The 23,909-nt window shown below is 38.3% G+C and overlaps 1 protein-coding gene across 6 annotated transcripts in view; it reads left to right on the top strand.

Annotated features, from left to right (window-relative positions):
* The window catches only part of UBE3D (ubiquitin protein ligase E3D), a 79,467-nt gene extending 55,793 nt beyond the window's left edge, over positions 1–23,674 (top strand). Inside the window, exons 10-12 of one of the 6 annotated variants that reach the window (XR_006168416.1) lie at positions 5,210–5,305; positions 6,127–6,250; positions 19,164–20,404. Coding sequence is in view for 1 of the 6 variants with exons in the window: in XM_042816631.1 (XP_042672565.1) it covers positions 20,572–20,592 (21 nt within the window). In the remaining 5 variants the exon portion in view is untranslated. Of the gene's footprint in view, positions 1–349; positions 467–2,696; positions 4,343–5,209; positions 5,306–6,126; positions 6,251–19,163; positions 20,405–20,571 lie in introns of those variants that run through there. The other 5 variants (XR_006168417.1, XR_006168420.1, XR_006168421.1 and 2 more) reach the window with 5 other exon arrangements.
* The last annotated feature ends 235 nt before the right edge of the window (positions 23,675–23,909 follow it).

The following is a 23,909-nucleotide window of genomic DNA, read 5'->3' as shown; positions in this document are numbered from 1 at the left end:
TTGCATATTTGCGTTATTTTATTTGTTTCATATTACATGAATGCATCTAAATTCAACATTCTAGGTAAGAACCTCAATCTCTTGAATTTAATGTCAAAACTTCCTGGCTTCAGTAGTGCAGAACTGGGCTGCAGATGAATGAAGCAGACAGCTGATTATATTTATATTGTAGAGAAAATTTTTGTGGGCTCTCTGAAAGTTCCTTATCCGCTTTTGGATGTGGACTTCGTAAGAAAATGCTTGGAGCTGGTCTTTGGTAACTATTTGTTAGACAAATTACTAACCTAGCTGTGGTTGCTGGTTCATGCAGAGCTTTCTTTATTGTTTTTTCCCCTTATGTTTCTTTCAGCACTTCAAACAATATAAATGATTAAAAATCTTGACTAGATGGGGAAAAAAAGATGCTTATAGTACAGTACTTCCTCACTCTGAAGTTATTGATATGATGTAATATTTTTATGCTTGGGTAAGTATAGATTTTGAATAAAAGAATTTAATCAACATTGAATAAATGTTCCTCATAAGGGGAAAATTTCCCATTTCTATTTCATTAACGCTTCATGCTTCTAGCAGTTAACAAATTTAATTTCATTCCTTGTGTTCAAGGTCTGTGCTTTTCTCTCCTGTCTTCCTATCTGTCTGTCTTTTAAATGAGCTTTGTATTTTACGGCTGGGAAGAGATCAGTAAAAGAAAGCAAAAGGAAAAGTGCAAAGCATTTTTTCTTTACCTGAACTTTGTGTAATATACAGTGAACATGTATCTGCAACTGTGTAAAATATATATGTGATGTGATAAAATGGTATTTAAAATTATTTCTGAAGTTGAAAGACTAGAAGGCCTATTTTAAGAGATCAGTTATAGAAAAATAAATTGTTTAAAATAATTGAAGGTAGGTAGGATCAGCTGTGTTATAAAAAAATAATAATAGTAATAATAATCCTCATGTTTTCAGACAACTGTGCTCATTTAATTTAGCTTACTGAGGAATATAAGGATTTGGGAATTGGTATGTACCAAGCCTTTTTTGAGTTTATGTAGTGCAATAGGATTTGTATGAAGTGTTTAAATTTAGGGTACAAATAGGTGAAATGTGGCAAATGGTCAAAGTGAATAAAAGTATTTGTTCAAATTATCTTGTGCTAAAAACCTTCACTCAATCTCACCCTAGAATATCTTATAATGGTCTGAGTTAAAAAGAACCACAGTGATCATATAGTTTCAACCCCCCTGCTATGTGCAGGGTTACCAACCACCAGACCAGGCTGCTGGACTTCTGCTTTACAGAAGTCCAGAATAATGTCTAAGGCAAGCTATTCTTCTGTTTTCCCCCCATCTCTGCAGACTCAAAACTGATTTTTTTTCATGCAGAAACATGAAGTTTCAGTCTTTGCTAGTTCTTGGTGTTTAACTTATGAAACAGATGAAGTTTCTCAAAACTTCAAGTTATTTCATTGAGATCGTGCTATGGTCTTCAACTTCAGATCTTGCCTGTTTCTACCTGTATTCTTAATTATCATCTATCTGCATTTCTGCTATCTTATGCTGGTTTTCATTCATTGAATATTGTAAAATGCAAAATTTATTCATTTTTATAATGCAGGTAAATCAGGTTTAATAGCATTTTTTAGTAGTCTTGCTCTAAGGAAGGAGTTTCAAACAGTATTTTGAAAGTCTTAGAGCAGACCAATGTGTTATAATAATTGCACTTCAATAATCCCGAATGATAGCTCCAGGGAGCTATGACTATTGAATAATTTGTTCGTGTATACTTGTCCTTGATAGTAAAATTGGATTAAAAATAAGAATAGGAATAGAAAGAAAGAAAAGCTGAAAAACTGATTATCTTTGAAGGTCATTAGTGTTTTCAAAAAAGAAGATTAAAAAAAAAAATGAACATGAAAATCTCACTTAAAGGAATAGTGTTAGCTTTGTTTTGAATAATGAGATTTTTATTACTACAAGAAAAGGTCTCATAATAATAAAGTCTAATTGTTATTTTCATCTGAAACTGGAAAGAATTGATTGCTGGGAAAAAAAAAAAAGCTGAAGGAAATAGTGGGGGAAAAAAGCTTGAAGAGAATAATACGGATTGCATGGAACTATGAGTTGAAGGACATGCATGCTGTAATATAAAGAAGAGAGGATATGAAAGGGGGAGTAAACCAAAGCTACAGGATAATGTAAAGATCAGAAATATTCCCTGTTTGTTTGTATAAAAGTATATTTCAAGTGAAGGGAAGAAGTTGGTATATAAAAGGAAGCTTAGGGAACTAACTGGTGAGGGAAAGTGAAATTTGCAGTCAATCTAAATCCACCCCAAAACAGTATAGACTGAAATAGGGAAAAAATCTGTTCTGAAGAGTTTCAGAACCATTGGAAAACTGTCTTGAAGGATGCCTTAATGACCACGTTTTAAATGAGCTTGTTTCCTTTAAAAAATATATGCATCAGAAATATATATGAAGCATAGATTCATTGAGGTTGGAAGTGAACTTTTGATATCATCTCCTCTGTGCACCTACTAGAGTCAGCTAGAGCAGGTACCCCAGAAAAGTAACCTTTCAGATATTATGACAAGGAAGTATCTGCAAACTTACTTGGCAGTTTGTGTTCAGCCACCCTCACTGCTGAGAGGGAAAAAAGAAAAAGAAAGAAGAGTTTAACTCTCTCTTCTCCACTCGTTTCCTCCCTTCAGGTATTTAAATACATTGATGAGATCCACTCTGAGATGTCTTGTCCAGGCTGAGTTGACCCAGCACCCTTGGCGTTCCCTCATGGGAGAGGTGCTCCAGGCCTTTCATCGTTCTTATGGCCTTTCTTGTACTGGGGAGCTTGAAACTAGACACTGCATTCCAGATGTGACCTTACCAGAGTTGAGTTGAGACAAAGAATCACTTTCCTCAGACTGGTCCTTTTTCTAATGCAGATCTATGTTCTCACTGTTCTGCAAACTGGTCCTCCTTCACCAATGCTAAATCAACTTGTTGCAGACTTTCCCACTGATCTCAAGGGCTTTGGGATTTTTAAAAGCCACTCTTACCAGTAAAAAATGAGGCAAAGATGTTCAGTACCTCAGCCTTTTCTGTGTTTCCTTTGTCAGCAGCACTCTTGGTGATATTCAGGCTGTTGCTGCTCTTTCTGCTTGTGCCTCCCTCAGAATCTTAATGTGAAGACCGGCTGGCTCACTTAGAATCATAGAATGACCTGAATTTGAAGGAAGGAACACAAAGGGTCATCAGGTCTGACTCCTGGCTCCACACTGGACCATCCAAAATTCAAAATATTTGCTTCTCATCCTCTGCTAAAATAGTTATTTATTATTGCAGTAGCTGTTACAGTTTTGTTTAATTAGGAGAGCCAGGGACCCAGACACCATTTGTATTCCTACAGTGTAGGGCTGTGACTGTACCTGTTGGATGTTGCTCTAGATCTCTTAATTGTGGGTTAAGATGAGAGTATATGAGTTACAGGACCTTTTTCTGTAAATGCAGATAGTAATACAATGCATGAAATTTGAGTTACCTGTATTCTGAGGCAGCAGTCTTAGTATAATCTTACTATACCTCCCACTGGGACAAGTAGCCCCTAAATATTCCATACAAGTATGTCTCAGTTATGCTTTTTACCAGCGCAACTGTTTAAACATCCATTTTATTTTGAAATGGCTCTCATTTCAACCAGTTAGCCAGGGTGCTACTAAAATCCACATATGAGCTGTGCTTTGCTGTGATAAATAAGTACAACTTGCCTCAAAACCCATTTGCTTTTTGCTTGGATTCTTTTACAGAATTTGATGGGTGACCTACTTTTGTGGGGATGAAAAAGTATTTTCCTATTTCTTTGTGACATTATGGGTCTTGTAAACTGTTGCACAGTCATTTGGAGTAGATGGCATTATTAGGAGGGGTATTAATTATTTGCAAGCTGCTGATGCATCATCTCTGCATGATCTATATTTGTCTCTTGAATGTTCCTCATCTCTTGCTAATTGTAGGTGGTTTTGAGGGAACTGATTTCCACAGCTAAACAGGCTAGTGTAGCCTGCAGAATGGTCTTGAACTGTGCTAAAGAAAGCCATGAGACAGGTTACTTATATTCTTGGACTGGATGATCTTATAGATCATTTCCAACCTTGTGATTCTTGTGATTCTTGTGATATCAACCACCCCAGACTTTTTTGCCATTCTGGAGTGGTTACATGCTATTAATGCTGCTCGCTTACCTCAGAGGAATGAGCTTCCTGCATCCCCTCATCTTGACAGCGTGTAAATTCCTTTCCCCTCTGGTTCATTGCTTGTTGAACAAATTGTTTATTTTATTTGTGTTTTAAAAAGCCTAATTTTTTTAATTTCATTTTGCTGCCTCTTGCTATTTTTCCTCTATTTCCTCCATTACATTTTTTAAAAAACAGATCTAAGCTTTTCAGCAGATTTTGTAGTTGCTGTTGCATCAGTCACCTGAAACTGAGTAGGGAAAGAAGCTGTGGTTTTGGTTTTTTTTTTTCTGATTTTCAATTTTGCTTACCTTAAAAACAGTATCTCACTTTCCCTTTCTTTCTGTTCTCCTTTCTTCCCTGCAAGTGCTGGCCCCTAAAACTGGTAATGTGAGAGACCTCATCTGAGGCAGGATTAAGAGCCAGGAAATCCTGACTCTTCCCATGACTCACTGTGTGTGTCCTTGGGCAATCTGTTACTATTACAGACAAAAGCTGCACGCAGCACTTGCCAGAAAAATTAAAAGCACAGTATATGATCCAGGGAGATTATTTTCAAATTTTAATCAAAGCACTGCAAAAGTAGAAAAGAAAGAGAGGCTGTAAAAGATGATACCTGAGGAGTAGTTTGTTTGTGAGCAGTGTAAATTGTCTATGAAAGGAAGCAGCTATTACTAACTGTATTTTTGTTCTTCTTGAAGCCTTTGGTTCTGTTACAATGCAAATATCAGTTGTGGGATATGATGAACACACAGTCCTCTATTTAAGAGCTGTTGCAATCCTTTTTGAAATGAAGTAGGTAAATAAGAGTGAAAGTAGAGAAATGGTGCACAGACGTGTTGATGAACTTGTGCTCAGCTTCAGAAGTCCAACTTGAGACTTTTCTTGGGAAGTGGATTTCTTGTCTTTAATTAAAATACATGCAAATGCGTGATTTGCTTCTTTTTTTTGTTTGTTTGTTTGTTTTGTTTTTCTTCCTTAATTTTTTTTTGTAGTTTTTACCTCCTGAAAAGCATGGATTCCTCACCATTTAGAGCAAATAGCAGAGATCTTTGCAGAGAGCAAATGTCATTGCTTGGAGATCTGGGAAGGTAAATAGGATCATTTAACTATCATCCATAATGACTCAGATATAAAAATAACTTCCACAAGTAGCAGAATATGATATAATAGAGAAAGCTTCCTCCTTTATTGTTTATTGAACATATTTGGATAAAGCCTGAATGACTATAAAATCTGCATGCTGTTTCAGGGTGCCTTTCCAGGTATTTTAATACCATGTCCATTCAGTGTTCATTCACGTGATGTTGCTTATAGTTTTATTTTGAGTATATATTTAGCAGCAAATTATTAGATTTTGTCTAAGGTGGCTCTTCAGTCTCTCTTGGCCTCTTGTTCATGTCATCTTGCCTGTTCCCTCTGCTTTTCCTGCATAATATGGGGTCTATACATTTGTCCCAATGGTTGGGCCAGCACAGCAGGGGAGGAAGGTTTGCAAGAGCATTTGCTTATGGCATAAATTGCCACCAAAAAAAAGCATGCTTCTGTATGGAAATAAATTAGTGAAGGCTACCCTGGCATTTTTGTATAATTTTAAACATTTCTTTTGGAGACAAAAAAAAAAGACTGTTTGGAATGAGGGATCAGTTTTTGAACTATTAAATGCCACTGTATTTTTGTTTTCTGATTTTGGAAGTGATGATTTACTGAGAAGAGAAGAATATTAGGGTTTTGAGGCTCAGAGATCTTCTGATTTATGTTTTGTCAAAGGTCATTTGGTCATTGTGTCCTTTAAGGTCAATCCTAGGCCTACAGCGGAAATTATTATTCCCATACAAGAGAATATGGTCCATCTTGTATCTGCTTGCTTAGCATTAACTTGCATTTCCCAATGTAAATGCTCTGTCAACAGGCTGGCATGAGAATCTGATGAAAAGACCATCATCCCAGTTTTTGTGATCAGATTTACAGCAGTTTACAGTAAGGACCACTTGGAACTCTCATATGTCATCCAGTGTAGTCCCTTGCTATTGCAGGTAACGTGTCATGTATCATCAATTAGTCAAGCCCCACCTTAAAATCTCTTTAGTTCCTTGCATTACTCCTCTTTTTGGAAGACCAATTCATTTTTATCCAGTGGTTTCAAAGATGATCATTGGTGCATTCATCAAAATTCTCGGAATACTCTCAATGGAGAGCAAGTGTGCAGTTACCTGATTCTCTCTGTTCTCTATTAGTGATAGAGACACATAAGCCATTTGTGAATCTAGATTTGAGTCCCATAAGCACTTCACCACATGAATAATTGCCTCTCTTGGACAACTGAGTTACATTGATCTGTTCAGAGTTGTTCAAATGTATATGCAGAATCAATGATACAGAACCAAGTTCAACTTCTAAATGTTGCTGTTATTACTGATTAAGTCTTTAGAATCTAAAGGACATGTGAATTTTTATCAGGTCAAAATAGTTTTCTTCAGTATTCTTTTCAAATAGAGAATCCTTTGCTGCCTGTCATTTAAAAACCAACCTTAATATCTTGCTAATTTAAAGGCTTGTTCTCTCATGGGTGCCTACTGACAATAAATACTTAGAAGGGATGCATCTTAAAAAGACTGAAGTGAAAGATAATTGCATTAAACCTTCTAAACATGCAGGAATCATTTAATACCAGAGACATAAACATCTATAGCATTCACAAATTATGTTACTACATTCTTCAGTCAGTAGTTCCGCAGGCTACAGGAAAACTTTTTAATGGTGAAAGACATGGGGGACCTCAATATAGTCTAGACAACTATTTAAAATTCTTATGATACTCTCCTTCAAAGCTCCAGCTGGAGAGTCAACAGTGCTGTGAGTTTCTGTAGCTTACTATTCTGGTCTTAAAGAAACAGTGCTGGAGAATGGCAATAAAGTAATAATAAACAACATAGATCTTGCAAAATATTCCCCCATAAATCCTTGCCTTTTGAAATCGTTGCTTTGTTTAGTTTTGCTGTTGTATGAAATTTTTGGAGCATATTAATGCAAACATGTAATTTGCAGGATTCAAGTTTGTTTTATTTTTAATTTTCTTGCTTTTTAGTAGGAGGAAGTGACTAAAGATGGTGTTTTATTGTATTTTATTATGAAACTTCAGGGTCAGTAACTCTTTGTTTTCCTGAGAAAACATCTGTTTTTTGTGGGTTTTCTTTCTGTTTTGTTGTTGTTGTTTTTTAATTTGATTCAGAACATGGGTAGTCTCAGCTTTTCTTCTGACCTCAGGTGGCAAAAGCTTGTGCTTAATCCCTACGAACAGAATTCATTCTGACCCAGTAATGGCTGTAGAGATCTTTGAGGCCAGAGATCCCCACTGTAGAAATGCCTGGAATAATTTAGCAGTTAAAAATCTTCTGATGTTAAACTCCATTTTGAGGCTTTGAAAAAGTTTCATTTCCCACCCAGCGTTAAATAAATGAAATTTGCTTATTGATTATGTACTCTTTTAACAAGCAATCATGAGAAAAGGAGACAAACAGAAATTGAAGGACATCCCTGCTCAGACTGTCATGAAAGGAAGGAATCTGGCAGAGATGTTCTCCAAGTATCTCATTGTTATTTGTATTTTGTGATTGTTTGTATGTCTCTGTAAGTCACAAGGTACAAATGAATGCCACATTTCAAATTATTTTCCTTTCATTTTCTTGGCTAGTGCGTTTATTGCCACTGTATTATTTTCTAAGCACCTGTTCCCTTTTTAATTCAGTCCTAATCTCTTGCCAAAATCTGAACACTGGGGTAGGAATGCAGTAGTTCCAATAAGCTATTTAAAATAAAAATAGTAGTTGATACTTTTATACTCCTTTATATGCACAAACTAATTAATTCTTATACCTCATGCAGGGAAGTATTTATTCTCTTTCCAGTTTTAACTGCCAGGAAGAAGAAAGAATTTTAAGCAGCTACTTTCTGAAGCTTTCTGGAATGTTTTCAAAAGATAACCCAGCAAAGACACCTGTTCAGACTATCTAGTTTCAAAGTAATACTCAACAGTGTCACATTCTCCTTTAACCTCCTCTACTTCATTCTTACGTTTTATTGTAGATCTCCTGTTTGGACCATATTTGTTCCATGTAAATATGAGCACACAACCAAATGCCTCTCGTTAAACACCTCCTTAATGCCTCTATTCTGTGTCATGCTCTCTCTGTCTACTCTCCACATCATTTTGGAACTTCAAATGGTATTTCCAGCAGCATTTGGTTTTGGTCTCTGAAGAAATAGATGTTCATGCAGGAGATGGCCCCACTGGGCACTGTGGCAGTTGCTGGTACACGTGTTAAGATGTCCCAGCAGCTTCATTACTGCATCACAGTGTGCTCTGCTCATGTAGCCTTTGCTAGGGGAGATGCTTAAAAACTCTATTTAGGTCTGTGTGCTGATTTCTTTGGCATCACAAATGTAAAACATTGCAGGAGATGAAGATAATAGACCTTCACTTAGCTTACAGGCTTTGGCAAGTTTTCCTTGGGGATATAAATGAAACAGTTTGGAGACTAAAGCAGAAATAAACTGGAACTTCTCTCACCAGGCAATTAGCAGGTAGAGTGTTAAGAAGTGGTTGGCTTTGTTTCTTTGTTATCCCTGTACTTTTAAAGTACTTTGCTACAGTAGTTTTCAATACACTTTTTCCTGGCAGATTAAAGGTAGGGTGAGTTCTGATGCTACTCCATAGTTTATTGCATCAGCTGTACCTGTCTGTTTGGTTTTCTGATGCACCTAAGTGTAGGGTCCTCTTATGAGGTTAATGAGTTTGGACAAAGAGAGAAGGAAACATGTTCATTAAATTAGAATTCAAAAGTACATTAACATACAGCATTAATAGTTTTGATGTCTCGCCTGTCCTCTATCCTGCACATGACTGTATTGCTTATAGTGGGATTTTGGGTAGAAAGAGAAAGCCCAAATCACTTTGCTTTTTAGTTGATGACAGCCTTGATAATGCACCACACCAACTATGAATATTTTGTGTAAACACTTGTCTATGTTTCAGTTATTAGCAAGAGATCCAGCTTTTTCCTCTTTTTCCCTATGCTTCCGATTAAGTTCCTTGTTCTCTTTAACTTTCCACAGTGTTATGCCTAAAATCTAAATAATCTTAGCCTGCAATTTTTCTCCTATTTGGGGAAAAAGACGAACAGTCAGAAAACACAAGGAACAAACGGGAATCTCCAGCCAGACCCGGAAAGAAATTCTGGCTTGCAGATTTTATCTGCTGCTGGAACGGGAATGCAAATAATTGTGGTTTGTTGTGTTTGGGGTGTTTTTTTTTTCCTCCCTTTTCAGGAACCGATATGATCAAGACCGCGTGTGTACTTGTCTCCTACTGTAATGTCTGAGCTATGGTGCAATTTGGAGGTGAATTCTCACTGAAGGAGTACTGTGTGGGTTTAGAGGAGAGGAACTGATTGATGCAAGAAGAAAAATGTAGGGGTAGTGGTTAAAATAGGAAGACTGCGAGGAGAAAGAACGAGAGTTAATTTGGTGAATGTTTTGATGTTAGGGAATAATGTTGGAAGTGTATGTTTATGGTAAAGGAAGAATTGGAACAAAAAAACAACTTTTTTTTTCCTCTGATTTGGAAGTCGCAGAACGTGAAAGTCACTTTCCTGTTTTAGTGAGTTCCATGGTACTTCGTGGCTAAAGGGGACAGGACAAGGAGAGGAAGAAAGGAGACAAATGCCAACTTAGAATCCAGCCAAGCATATTACTGTGCAGTAATGAAATAAAACTTTCTCCTTCACATTTGTGAGCACTTCCTTCTCTGGAAGGCATAATAGAATTGAAATACAATAGATAGGACACACAATAAATTACGTTCAGACAGTACCACCAAAGAGCATCTAGTTCAGAGCAGTAGACATACAAATGGCCAGAACATTGTCCATCTGGGTAAACCAGCATCTAGTCAAAGTCATACATGAACTGATCTCAGCTCTCACAACTAGAAAGCTCCATGCCCTATCAGCTCATTTGAGAGAGGTGATGTGATGATACTGTGATTCAGATGTAAGGTTTCTGTGGCTGTTGTGTAGACCATTAAGGCTGTCATCTTTGCTTTTGAAAGAGCAAGTCACAATACCAAATTTTAAGTAATTGGGACAGTGTTAGACCTTTTTACAGCTCACTATATTGAGTTATATTTTAAAGTAGTGTTTCAAATGATGCCCACTTAGTTGGTGCTGTTTGGCTCTGGAATTAGGTACCACATGCATGGTTCTAGGTCATGGAAAATAATTCCACACATCTCTCTGTCTAGACTTTTCTTTTAAGAGATGTAGGCAGACTGCACTTTTTTTTTTTTTAACATTTTCCACATTGTTTAAATACTATAAGAGCTGCAGTTGCTGGATGTTGTAGCAGAAAGTGTGCTGCTCTTCTGTGGGGAAGTTGCATCTGAGTTTTGGTATGTATGGTAATGGTCACTTTACACAGGTTCTAAGGAGAACTGCAAAAATCCAGCAGAACCTTAGATTGAAATAACTTATCTGACCTGAAGCAAAGCAAAGGATGCTGTATGTTTGGAGGGATGAAATGACTGGCTATGCATTAGGGTGTGGGTTTTGGAAAAGTTGGCAAATACAGCCTTCCCCAAGTTAGCTTCTGCATATCTTTTGGTGGGGCTAAAATGTTTTTAGGGTCTGCATCATATGCTCTTGTTTGGTTTGCCAAGGATTGATCTCTCCGCATGTCTAGTTTTAGGATACAGCTGGCATGATGTAAATTTACACAGTAGCTTGCAGTGCCTGGTTTGTTTTATGTTAACCTGTGTCTCCCAGCTGCCCGTACATGAGGGTGCCTAAACACATCTTTTCTACAGCAGTTATAGCCATTTTGTGGAGAAAAGCATGTGCTGCTGCTTGGATTGCCTGCTTACCTGAGGATTGATTTTCAGCATAGTAGTTACTGCAGTAAAAAGTGAACATAATCTGTTGTTGACTAAGAAAATCCTAAATTCTGTGGGTTTTGTATCCTAGTTGGATTTGAGTCAGTAACTGCAATGCAGTATTGGTGCTAAATTCCATCCTCTACTGTGGTTTGCGTTCAGGAGAGAAACTATAATTAAGGCTAACAAAGGTAAATAATATTGCTGTTTCTGCATCTGTAAAAACTCTGGGTCCCAAAAGTAGTAATGCCTACAGCAGAAATAAAAGCAATGCAGGCTACTGAAGAGGGCTTGGCAGAAAACAAAGTAAAGGCATGAGTTTTCAGATCTTCTCATGTTGAGATGTGAGGAAAAAAAATGATGAAGAACACGGACCACTTAACTCAGGTATGCACATAAAATATTTTCAAGCAGGAGAAAAAAAAAAAAAAAAAAAAAAAAATCAACAAAAAAATTGTTTTCATATACACTAAAACATGCAGAGATTTTCTATTATTTTTTTTTTTTCAGCTGCTTATAGATTTTCCTCTTGAGATTGCCCTTCCTTGGGCAAGTTTCAACGTCCATCTGTCATGTTAGGTAAAAGCCTAAGTGCACATGCTCAGCCTAGGACTTCACAGGAATCTGTTGTGTTTTTTTTCCCCCTCATTTATCTCTGTCACAAATCCAGTTGTCATTTGTATAAGAAATTAATACTTTTAGGAGGGATTAGGTGAAAGAATGCTTGCTTATTTTTTAAATCCTGAAGGGGCATTACCAGATTGAGAAGTCATTTAAAAAACAAATCCTCACTTTGGTTACAATTCCATGAAAAATTGAATTTAATGAATCTAATTCCCTTTCTGTTTGGTTGTTACGGTTATCTTTCAGTTTTTTTCCATTTTAGACAGAAGAAGAAAGTGATTTCTCAAGGTGACATTCTCCTAATAAGTTTCTTTCTGCAGTGAAGGCTCACACCACATGCTTTTCATACCATAGAGGAGTTGAATTGCCCTTCTTAGCAGTACTGAGGAATTTGGCTTTTTAGATGATAGGTATACTGAAGCAACAAGCACAAACTGGAGCAGAGTAGTTTCCCTCTGAGCACCAGGAAGCACTTCTGTGCCGTGCAGCTAACTGAACACTGGTGCAGGTTGTCCAGAGGCTGTGTAGTCTCCTCTTTGGAGTTGTTTAGAAGCCCTCTGAATGTGGACCAGGGCGCCCAGTTCTCGGTGACCTTGCTTGGACAGAGGTTGGGCCAGGTAGACCCAGAGGTCTCTCCCCACCTCAGCCTTTCTGGGATTCTGTGAAGCCAAGTTTTCCCCGTAGCTTTTGTTGCTACCATTGTTTCTTAGTACTTCAGTTGTGCACTGACAAGAAGGATGTTTCCCGTAAGACCTTAGAGCTGCTTGAAACTGTTTCTGCTACCTTAAAAAGGTATTGGATATATGCTGAAGGAATAGGACTAGCAATAGGAGGACGGGAAATGGCCTTTAAGTTGTGCCTGGGGAGGTTCAGGCTGGATATTAGGAAAAATTTATTTTTGGAAGGAGTGGTGAAGCATTGGAACAGGCTGCCCAGAGAGGCAGTGGAGCCATCCCAGGAGGTGCTCAAAAAACATGTAGATGTTGTACTAAGGGACATGACTTAGTGGGGAAATACTGGCAGTAGGTGGATGACTGGACTAGATAATCTTGGAGGACTTTTCCAACCTTGGTGATTCTACGTGTATAATCAATGAATGTACAGATGTTATAATTATGAAATATACAAGAGAGTTTAGCTAAGCAGGTTATTTTACCAAAAGATAATAGATAGAAAGCTTACCTGTGTCCTGGGCTCACTGTAAAACTCCAAAGGAGGGATCTCCAGAAGAGATCCTTCCCCACTGGCAGTCAGCTCTTAAATGGGTCTAGGAGAGGTGAAGCCAGGCTCCAGCCCTTCTGGCAGCACAGGTGAATTGCCTTCACCTGTGCTCCTGTGGCTGACTCATGGCTTGCCTCAATCAGAGGTTCAGGCTGTGATTCAGCAGTTCCCGTACATTATGGAAACCTAGAACACCCATGGAGGTAAGAGATGAGAATCCTTCACAAAGTATCCTTCCCACCCAGTTCTGGGTCCCGTAGTCAGCAGGTCAGACTGCAGAACTGCGTTTCCATGTTTCCCTACATCCTAATTTGCAGGATTTGAACCTGCTAGGATGACAGTCTCACAACCTCTGCTTCTGTTGGCCCTATTGCCATGACCACATGGTTCTGTGCAGCGCTGTGCTGCCATGTTTTGGCTGTGAGAGTTCTGGGTGTATTTTAAGTGGCATCTGTCTCCAGTAAAATTCTGGCATAATGTCAAGTCATGAGGGCCTTTATGCTGGCACTAGACTTTACGGCTTCTTATTTGACGGGATATTTAAAACTCAGTTTGTCCAACTGTATCTGTTCAATCAATCTGTAGTATTTTTTTTGTGACCTTTTACAGAGAATCATATTTTTCTATTGATACTTTCATTTGAAATTGTTTGTTTTCATTGTAAAGTATTTAAGAATTACCAGTTTACGGGTGTGGGTACTGCTGCTGTGAGGACAGACTGGTTCTTCAGTTGCTGAGTCAGAAATGCTAGGAAAGGGGAGCTGTGTAAAAATTCAGCTGTGTAAAATGCTCGGATTCATACTCAAAACCAGACATCTCATTATGTGGTATTTAAAGCCATTTCCCTGTCTAAGAGGACCTGAAACAATTACTTTTGAGAGGTTGTGATAAGTGGATAAGTGGCTGTGGAGGAGATTTAAGAGTAGACAGCTCTACATACACAACCTGGGTGGCCTAAGAGAAGCAGGTACACAGTGACTTAATACTCAGCTCTCACCCCCAGAGCCTGGAATGTTGAAAAAAGAGAATGAAATGTCAGTGTAATTGAAGGCAACTTGGTAGCTAGAGTATAGGCGAGGAGCTTGCAACCTACTAGAGACCAACCTGAAGTAACTAAGCCCTATGCTGTCAAGGTAGTGGCATCTCTGGCCCCTGTGGTGTTCTCCTTCTATTTTTTCTTCCTAGATTTGAGTTTAAAAATGCCTTTGCCCTTCCCAGGAGCAGGCTCAGATATCTAGGGATAATATGTAACAACTTGGTAGTCTGGAAAAGGCAGCTACCTTTTTTTGGATCTGTGGTTTTCTTAGGAGAGGGTGCAAATACAGCAATGAATGTGCTCTTAAATCTCCTTTTCGAGTCTCTGCTTCATGCCCAGTCATTCAAACTGGTGTCAAAATATAATTCTGGAACGGGTGTTTGTGCACGCAGCCCCCAGCTGTTAGGTGAGAACCAACATGTAAACTATGTGGTGTGGATAGGCAGGCAAATTCTTAAGTTTTGTGGCTGGACTTGATGATCTTTAAGGGCCTTTCCAACCTGAGCAATTCTATGATTCTAAGTTTTAGTGTAATTATAATAGTCATTGTCTGTAGCTGGTAATAGCTATTGGACATAGCAGCTTCTGGTGGTGTTGCAGATAAAAGCTGTTGTGCCTCACAGAAAGCAGTGTTCTTTTGACTGTTTCTGTCTCTTTTTAGCAGGAATGGGAACACCAAACTTATTTTCAGTTGAATTTACCAGAAACCAGGTGTTTATAGAGCTGTGGCCAGGGCATGGTTTGAGTGCTTTAATTCTCCTACTCTTTGATCCATCCTTTACAGAGCTGAGATTAATCAGGCAGGATAATGGCTTTCTCTTCGCATTTATGCATGTTGTTGTTGTATTGGTGTGTTATTAAATACAGGGATTTTGTAATACATGTAGACTCAGTTGTACTCACAGATGTGTTTATTTCACTCTGATTGTTGTTTCAGGATAGGCATGTACATAGGTCAGGGCATCTTGATTATAACTGTAATTGCAGCCACCCAAGCAGGTCCATTAGCTGGAATAATTGAGGCTTAAACTATAACATTTAGCGCTAGCTTTGGTGGCAGTACAAATCTGTCCATGAATTAGGCTTTGGTCTGAGCTTTTGAGTGTGTGTTATCTTCCAAATCCAGCTGCACCTGTGGAAGAAAACGCTATTCTCAGCTTTTCACTGTTGTTCTAAATAGAGCTTAGTCTCTCCCCTGTGGTCTGCCAGCAGAATTGTCTCCCTCCCTTTCTTGTTTGTAGGATAAATCACTGAGGTTAGCATAGACCAGAGTTTAGTTTACCAGTCCGGTTTTACCAAACACTGAATAGAAAGTTTGAAAAGGCATTCTGCAGGGAGAGAGGAACTGCAGCAGAGGGATTCTGAACCTGTGAAGTTAATTGCTTCTACCAGTGCATCTGGATCTAGGAAAAGAGATCTGCTCACTTCTTCTCAGAAAAGATTTTCAGCTGCTGTCCATATGTGAATGGAATGGCATTACCTGTGACCTGTCAATTTTGAGTGGTAATGAATACAGCATTTGATGTTGATTACAGGCTGTAGCTTCAGTAGTGTGTAATCAGAATTTCCTCTACAGTCATTCAGTCACACTTGATTTCACACTAGCACCTGTGCAGAACCAAAGCATGGGAGTTTGTTTATGCCCACATTATCTGCCTGCTATTGGTAAGATTTAAGGGAGCTTGTAAGTTGCTTTCTTCTAAAACAAACTGCAGTGTTATGAACCATGTGTGATAGTGTTTAAAAATGAGTCTAATGTTCAAAAGAAACAACATAAAAAGTGTTTCATACATTTAATGCTCAGACTGGAGCCTGGTGGTAGCCTTTTATTCTTTGGTGTGCAGCAGAAAAGCAAAAACAGAACAGTCATATTTCAGGAAGGGCTTATAGGTGTAGCAGGTAATTATCTTCTGAAACTGAAGCATCTGTAACTACTTTCTTCTCACTGTTTTCCTTTATAATCATGTAAGAGTAGACAGAAGTACAAGGGCTGCTCTGAGAGTAATGTCTCCTATTTTATTATGTTGGCCCACAAAGTCAGAAGTGGATGTTGGTGATATGGCAGTAGAGGTTGAACCTTCGTACAAATTTTCCATTCCATGTAGTTGCTGTGTGACAAATGGCAGCAGAGGGGCGATCTGACACAATTGTGTCTGACATGAAAGTGTGGGTGAAGCAAAGGTGTGGCGTTGAATTCCTCCATGCACCCATTGACATTCACTGACACTTGCATAATGTTTGTGGAGATGAAAGAGTGAATGTGAGTGTAGTGAGGTGGTGGGTGGTGTGTTTCAGTAGTAGCAACGCTGGGTCACTTCCACTGGTTACGAGTTACGAGTGTGGCATGTAGATGCTTGTTCATCACCAGTGAAAATGCATGGTTGAAGATGGTAACTACATTGAAAAGCAGTGTTTTATAGCTGAGAGTTTGTTCTATCCAATAGTGTTATTGTGCTCTTTGTATCCGTTGTAGTTTCCATGGCAGTAAAAGAGGCATTTCTTTTGGAGCAACATACATACAGTTTTCTCTTTATACTGAAGAGAAATTCTGTTGTATATGTTACACCTACTTCTGTTTAATTGTTAGAAGAGACATAGGTGTTAGAAATTGCGTCCTCAATTTTTAGAGGCATACAAAGGGATCTTTTCTTTTACACAGTTCACTTGGTTTCTTTCCTCTAAAGGGAATAAAAACAAGAACAGTTTTAAACTTGGATGAGATTGAACTACTTTTTCTTTCCTTAGCCGAGAAAATAACTTTCTTCTGTTGCTGCATATCGTCTGTCTATTGTCAGCTCCACAAAACAGATTGTATGCACTGGATTTGCAGACTGCATTTCTTTAAAATTTATTGTTTCACTGCCTCTAGTCACGCTTCTGCTTCTCTTACACCAGCCCATTTGCCCAGTGTTACCATTTTGGGGAGAGCAGATTTCTTTGCAGCAGCTTCTGCCATCTGGAACCATCTTCTTTTATCTCCCTAGTTTGTCAGGACTCCAGAGCTTTTCAAATATATTCTGAAATTATAACCTTTTTCTTTTACCTGTTACTCATTGGGGTATGATTCTGTGACTCAGTGTCCTATTCAGTACTGAATGTTTTCACCCCACTGTTGTTTTCTGTGAGGTTTTTATGATAAGAAGTCAGGAAAATGATTAAATGCTCCATGAAAGTAAATGTTCTGAGAGAGATTCAGAACAACTGAAACCTATAGCCCCATATCTACTTTCTCCCTACTGAGAAAAGAACATTGTCAGCCTCTGTTTTTGTAGCTTTCAGCGTGGTGTATTTGTTTGACCATGCTGTCAAGTTGCTTTTCCTAAATTCTCAGCATCATTTTCACATCATATGGAGAATGCTTAAGCTTGATATTTTGCATTTTCCTGGGAAAGCCGAGAGAGCACAGTTTCTAGAACTGAATATCTTAGTTTGAATTTCTTAACTTACCCTGGTTCTAAAAGCTTTTAACAAAGTTTTGTTGTTTATGAAAAACATGACTTTGTGAGATACATCCTTTGTATGGCTGTGGTGCTCTGTAGCTCCCGCTGTATAGGTATCTCTTTAAGATATTGAAAATGTGGAGTTTATGTTCATTCATTATGCAGCAATTTCTGGCACTACAGAAAATAACAAGGTGGAGTACTGCAATGCATTTGGTACTGTGACAGAATAAGATGATCATCTTAAGATGTACTGGAGAGGAAACGAAAAAATAACGTTACCTGTCATATAAGTAAGGACGCTGCAGTACAGAAGTCACGTCTTAGCAGAGGTTTGCAATTAGCTATCTTGAGCCATTGAAAAAAGGAAGCAATGTGTTCAGGTGTGGGCAATATCAAGAGCCTTGAATTAGGGAAGTGACTTTTTATTCTTAACTTAGTGATACACCTCAATTTGTAGATCAGGTAGCTGTTGGGTGCTTGATTTTTCTTCTAGAGTGCAGTGGCTGCAGTGAAATACTGCGTTTGTGAGCTTTGCTAGAAGACCATAGCAAATGCACTGGTATGGTCCATTTTGCAAAGAAAATCTCCTGCTAAGTGAAGAGCTGGGGGAAAAGCACTCCCTCTCACTTGCCCAACTCATAGGTTCGTAATTTTGAAACCAGTGTGCAGTGCCAGTCTGTGTTATCTGGAACGTACAGCAAGCTCAGAACATCTGGATACAATAAAGGGAGTCACTTTACTTGTTTCATATTGAACTTTGGTTACAGAGGAACTTTTGTAAGTTATTTACTTTGAATAGTTTTCATCCTTGAACATCTTCATGTGTTGCAGGTGTTTTTTTAAAGAGCTTATGATTTCCATGTGTTAGCCCATTTTTTGTCAGCTCTGTCAGTTGTACGAATGAGCTGATGTGCGTTTTCTCATTCACATTGATATTAAATGTAAATGCAGACACTGAAAAATGATTCCTTTAGACATTTTTCATTTTATTGGGCAGTAGGGGAGCCTAGAGGTTCAGGAAAACATTTTGTTGCAAGTAATATTCTCAAGAGAAGTGAATAAGTGCATTTCATACATTATAAAATATATGAAGTAGTCAAATTAAATAAATATATCCATTCTGATGATACCTCAGAAACAGGTGCAAGAAGAGTCTGTAGTCTTGGGCTTGAAAAAAAAAAAAGCTTATAATCTTATGTCATGTATTAAAATGTTTATTGTCTTCCTAGATTTAAAAAAAATTCCTTTAAAAAAAAAAGAAACCAACCTTCTTTCTTCTGTTGTAGTTTAACTCAGCACCTAAACACAGCACAGCCTTTTGCTCACTCACCCCAATGGTTCCACCACGCTATGAAGGTGGTAGCTCTTCCCTGCTGAACGGCTGGCCTGATCCCAGGCATGCTTCCATCACTCAACAACAACCAAAACATCATTGTGCTATTGATGTTGTTGCAGTTGAAACGAGGACATCTTCCTTGCCGTGCAAGGGCAAATTTGTGGCTCTGTCAAACACAGTGTGAGTTTTGCCTATGACTTAATTTAGGCCAGGATTTCCTTCCTAGTCTGTGTTACTTATAACTTCTTTGCGTAGGTAAGAATTTACATTTAATTGTATATCTGTCTCTGTTCATCTGAGTGACTAGATCATGAGAAAGGTGATAGGTGCATTGGTTCTTCTTACAATTTGTGTCTTTGAGGTTGGGAATCTTTGCCTAGTAGATGACAAATTACCGCACAGGATGAGCCATTTCAAGCCTTTACAACAACCCTTGGTTGAGCTGACAGGAATGTTTGTGCTGGAGCAGCTTGCTGTTGGAAAGTGCTGATTAAACTGAATGAAAAAGCACAATGGGAAGGTGTCGATATGATGCTGAAAATGCCAGGAAAATCTCAGGCTTCTATCCTGACCAGCTGGCTGCATACTGGCCAGCTTTGCCTCCAGGCGTTTCTGGAAATTTATGTTGTACATGAAAATCCTTTTCTCTGATTTTTTGTTCCACTTTGGAAGAACAGAATGATTCAGAAATATGGAAGCTTTTGTGGCTCTCTGTTGTCCTGTCTCTGTAAATAAACTTTCACATGTAGTAACACTGCAGCTTTCTCAAAGGATACTGCTGATTGTTGGAGTGGAAAAAGTTATTTAGGAAGTGATGTGACTTGATTTTTACCATTCTAGCCAAGAATTTCTGTTGCCATATCCCATTAGCACCTCATAGTTGTGTTATTTTAAATGTGAATCTTTTGTATTAATGGTTTTCTGAGAAGCCTCTTAGATATGTTCAAACTTGCTTAATTTTTTACATCCTCTATGCAGACATATAACTCTCTATTAAACACTCCTTGGCCATAGGGTAGTTTTGTTTTTTCTTTGTTTACCCTCTGTTCCAAATGCTTGGTGATATTTTATGCTTTAATTCAGGTCCTTCTGGCTGATCATGCTTCCTGTATTGGTTGCTTACAGTATCAAGTAGATCAGTTATTGACTGTCAGTTCAGAAAATCGAAAGTGATAGTAATTTTGTCACTTGAGTACAATTGAAACGTTCTTTGAAGAAAAAAAAGTGTCTCTATTCTTTTTCTCCTGTGTTTTTGTGTTTTTCAGGAGTCGGTTCTGTAACATGTAGTCTTTTTTATTTTGTCCTCACTTGGCGGTATCTGTCCCATCTCTTTTTCAGTCCTTGTGATCTGCAAGATGTGGTGCTTGTTCCCAGTTCAATATCTGAAACAATTTCCTTCTCCGATAAGAATCCTGACGTATGATTGTGTCTCCAGTCAGCGAACTACTTTCTAAGTTAGAATCTTTGGAGAGATAAATGTTAGGCAAAAAAGTGGTGGAAAAGTAACTGATTTCTAATATAGTATCTTCTCTCATTGCACTAGTGGTTTTGGTTTTAAGTGAAATAGGAAGTGAAATGGTTTTAAGTGGAATAGGTGAACGGTTGGACTGGATGATCTTTTAGGTCTTTTTCAACCTTGGTGATTCTATGATTCTATGATTCTATGAAAAGATTATAATAATATGTAATTTCAGTTAAACATCTTTTGTTGTTGTTGTTGTTGTCCTGCAGTATTGAGACTAACCACAGTTCTGTTTTTTCTTTTACAGGTTGCCTTTCTGAAGCTGTGAAGATCTCAGTTACCTATGTAGAAAACTCTTCTCAAATTCCCTTCCATCAGACACATACAGAAACCTTCCGATGATGTGACACCTGAAAGAAAATCTCCTGGCAGTACAAAGCAGGATGAGCTATGGCACACATTATTCTTTCTATCTGGAAGAGATTCACAGCCAAAGACGGAGTTAGCTTTTACATCCAGTACATTCTTAGATGTTGTTGTAAGAGTGACTGCTCACATCAAGCTGGACTAAGTTGTATGTAGTCAATACTACCTTTGTCAGACAGTATTGGGAGTCCTAAAAAGACAGGCAGCAAAGAAGGGATCTAAAATATTTAATGTTATGGATGCTGAAGTGTTCTGTTCTTTCTTTGCTCTAATAAACTTAGAAGGCCGACTTTAAAATACATGTTTAACAAAAACTAGATTTTGTGTGTTTATCATGTTTATTATTTCTGCATTAATGTTTACCTTCCTTCTTGTGAGTGAAGAAAGACCGTGTTCATGTTAGTATACCATATGTAATATTTTGGGAAACTGATAATGTTTTGAAGAATCAAGACTTGATGGTTGTTTGAACTAATTATTCCTTCAGCTTCAAAAAAGGGTATCCCCATGAGGGCTGCCTTTTCAGAAACTGCCAGAAATGAAAGATTATTGTCCATTTTTGCTCTGCGTGCTTACCTGCTTTTCACAGGAGTTTTTTCACTGGGCACAGAATCTGTTACCATTTTTGTTTTTGGAGTGAGTTGGATTTCTGTGACTACTCAGAATGTGACTGAGCAATTGCACAGAAAATCTTTCCCAATCTGTTGAAATGACCCCTATTATGGTTTTGCAAATACAGAGCTATCTTAGGTCACAAAATATGTGCTTTTGGGGTTAAGTCTCTGTCACATCCTGCTTCATTTGCTACTGTGACCATACAGAGTAAATCTGACATTAATATTATATTTGGTTGCAGAGTGATGTGCGTAGACACTTCATCAGTTTTTGGGAACAAGGAAAAGCCTTCTGGAGATGAAGAAACATGCATCAGCCCCATCCTGCCGTGCTCCTGCTGTGGCAGTGCTACAGCTGAGCAAAATCCTGCAAATCCTAAGCAAATCTTGAGGGAGCACCAAGCCCAGCATGTACACTGATAACACTGAGCCTTTTAGGAGCTTGCCTCCGGCCCTCCTGCTTGCACGTACTTAAAGCTGCTGCTTTTTTTAATTTTTTTATTTTTTATTTTACACCCTTGTGCATTGGTGTACAGGGTCTGACTGGGATGGAGTTAACAACTTTTGTAGCTACCATGCTACAGGTTGGATTTGTGGCTCCAACAGTGCAGATAACGCACTGCTGTTCTGGCTGCTGCTGAGGAGTGCTTGCACAGCACCAAGTCTGGGCCTTTTTATTTCCCCCTCACACCTTTCCCTCAGTGAACAGACTGCTGTTGAGCAGGAAGCTGGGAGAGACCACAGCAGAGACAGGTGGTCTCAGCTGGCCATAGGGTTTGGGTACATATGTAGCTTGCTTACCCTTAAAGCATGTAAACAAACACCATGGAGATAGGAAACTGCTCCAGACAGTAGCTGGCTGCCAGCTGTTTTTTTGTTTTTTGTTTTAAGAAAAATTTGATCCTACTTATTGCTTTCTCTGTTTTCCCCATTGTTTTGTATCTGTTACACTGCGTTTTTTTTTTTTTCAGGGCAGAAAGTATGTTTATTTTACTTTCTATAGTGTCAAGTACAGCCTCAGTCTTAAAGCTGTGATAATAAATCAGCTGTGACGTTAGGAAGTACCCACTCACATTAACGGAGATAGATGTGCCTCCTCTACTAATGTGCAGTTTCCAAACAGTGTAAGGCAACAAGAAGCTATTTAAAATGTCAGCTTTAATTTTTACATGCTATCAAGTTGTAAAGATTGCTATTGCAAAACACCTCCTATGTGTCAGACAAGGGGTGTTCTCCATTAGCACCAATGGACAACAGTATTGTTCCTATCATTAGCAGGTCAAGTGTAGAGCTTGTTACCTTCTTTAAACAAGCTTGACCATTATAATGAACTGGGATAGCTAAGCTGTCATACCAAATTAAGTCTCAATTATTTGGTGGTTATTTTATCTCCAAAAGTAGGCTTTCTAGTTTAGTTTCTATCACCTCCAGTGTAGGCTAGGATATACTGAATAATATTGACAAAAGGATTGATGCTGGTCTTGCAATGTGAGCTGAAGGGCAAGTTCTGTCTTGCCTCTGCTTCACTTTTTTGTGTGGAAAACTTTGTAGATATAAGGAACAGCTTTAATTAAAATTTACAGTACATGTTTTTGCACTTAATATTGGATTTAAATGCAAGTGTGTTTCAGTAATTCTTTCTGTTTTGCTGCCTTCATTGTTGGTCCTCCAGAACATCACTATGATGTCAATTTTAGACTTTGCATTCTTTCATTTCTCTCCTAGCCAACTCTGTTCCATTGTAAATGACAGATTTCTTGTTTGAGGTACTGCGTCAGCTTATTTGCATTGTTCCTTTCAGTTCCCCTCCAGCTTTTTATCTTTTTTTCGAAGCACTGCAAAGTCCTCAGATGGACAAGTTACAGAAACATTGCACAACGCTGTCTTCACTAGACTTCTTCAGTTTCTTTCAAAATGGGCTGAATTGCCTCATAGCAGATGCCAGGGAGCTTTTAGCAATTTTCACTGAGTATCAGGAATTTTGCTGGTCCACATGCTATAACCACTCATTAGCAACGTTGTGTCTTTGAATATCTTACTGTGACAGGCAAGTGTGATATTTCTGTTATTGCAGACAGCAGATGCTGTGTTCAGATCTCATGGTGCTATAGTTCAGGAAAGTTAGATAGCATTCTTTTAATGATAACCATGAATATTTGTCTAACTGCTAATTGTGCATAATGGCTCTTGCTTTGTCCCTGTCCAGTTGTCTTACACACTGGATTGCATTGGTCGTTATATTACATGCTCAGTAATGGATGCTCCTTCTATCTACTTGTATTCCATGATGATATAAATGCCTATCAATTTCTCATTGTAAATATTAGAAAACAGTTTATTTTATAATATAAAATGTCATTTTAACTGGCATGTTTTTGATCACTTCTTCAAGGATGTGAAGAATTTTGTTGTGTGTCTTTTTCTGTGATAACAGAGGAGGCTGTGGCTGAGTTCTTTGTTTTGTTAGTGACAGCTCCAACAGCTAGGGGGTTGGAAAAGAGACTCTATACCTTAATTATTTACATATGTTAATTACACCATAATTGGCTGGCTGTCTTTTGGCTGCATGCATTTTCTTACTGGTTTGCCTGTATCATTCCGGGGG

The sequence above is a fragment of the Centrocercus urophasianus genome, unplaced genomic scaffold (genome assembly GCF_019232065.1).
Source record: "Centrocercus urophasianus isolate 14NV4802_14NV808 unplaced genomic scaffold, USGS_Curo_1.0 seq_10, whole genome shotgun sequence".
NCBI classification, from domain to species: domain Eukaryota; kingdom Metazoa; phylum Chordata; class Aves; order Galliformes; family Phasianidae; genus Centrocercus; species Centrocercus urophasianus.
Note: the sequence above shows the minus strand (reverse complement) of the source record. Positions and strands in the feature narration are given on the sequence as shown.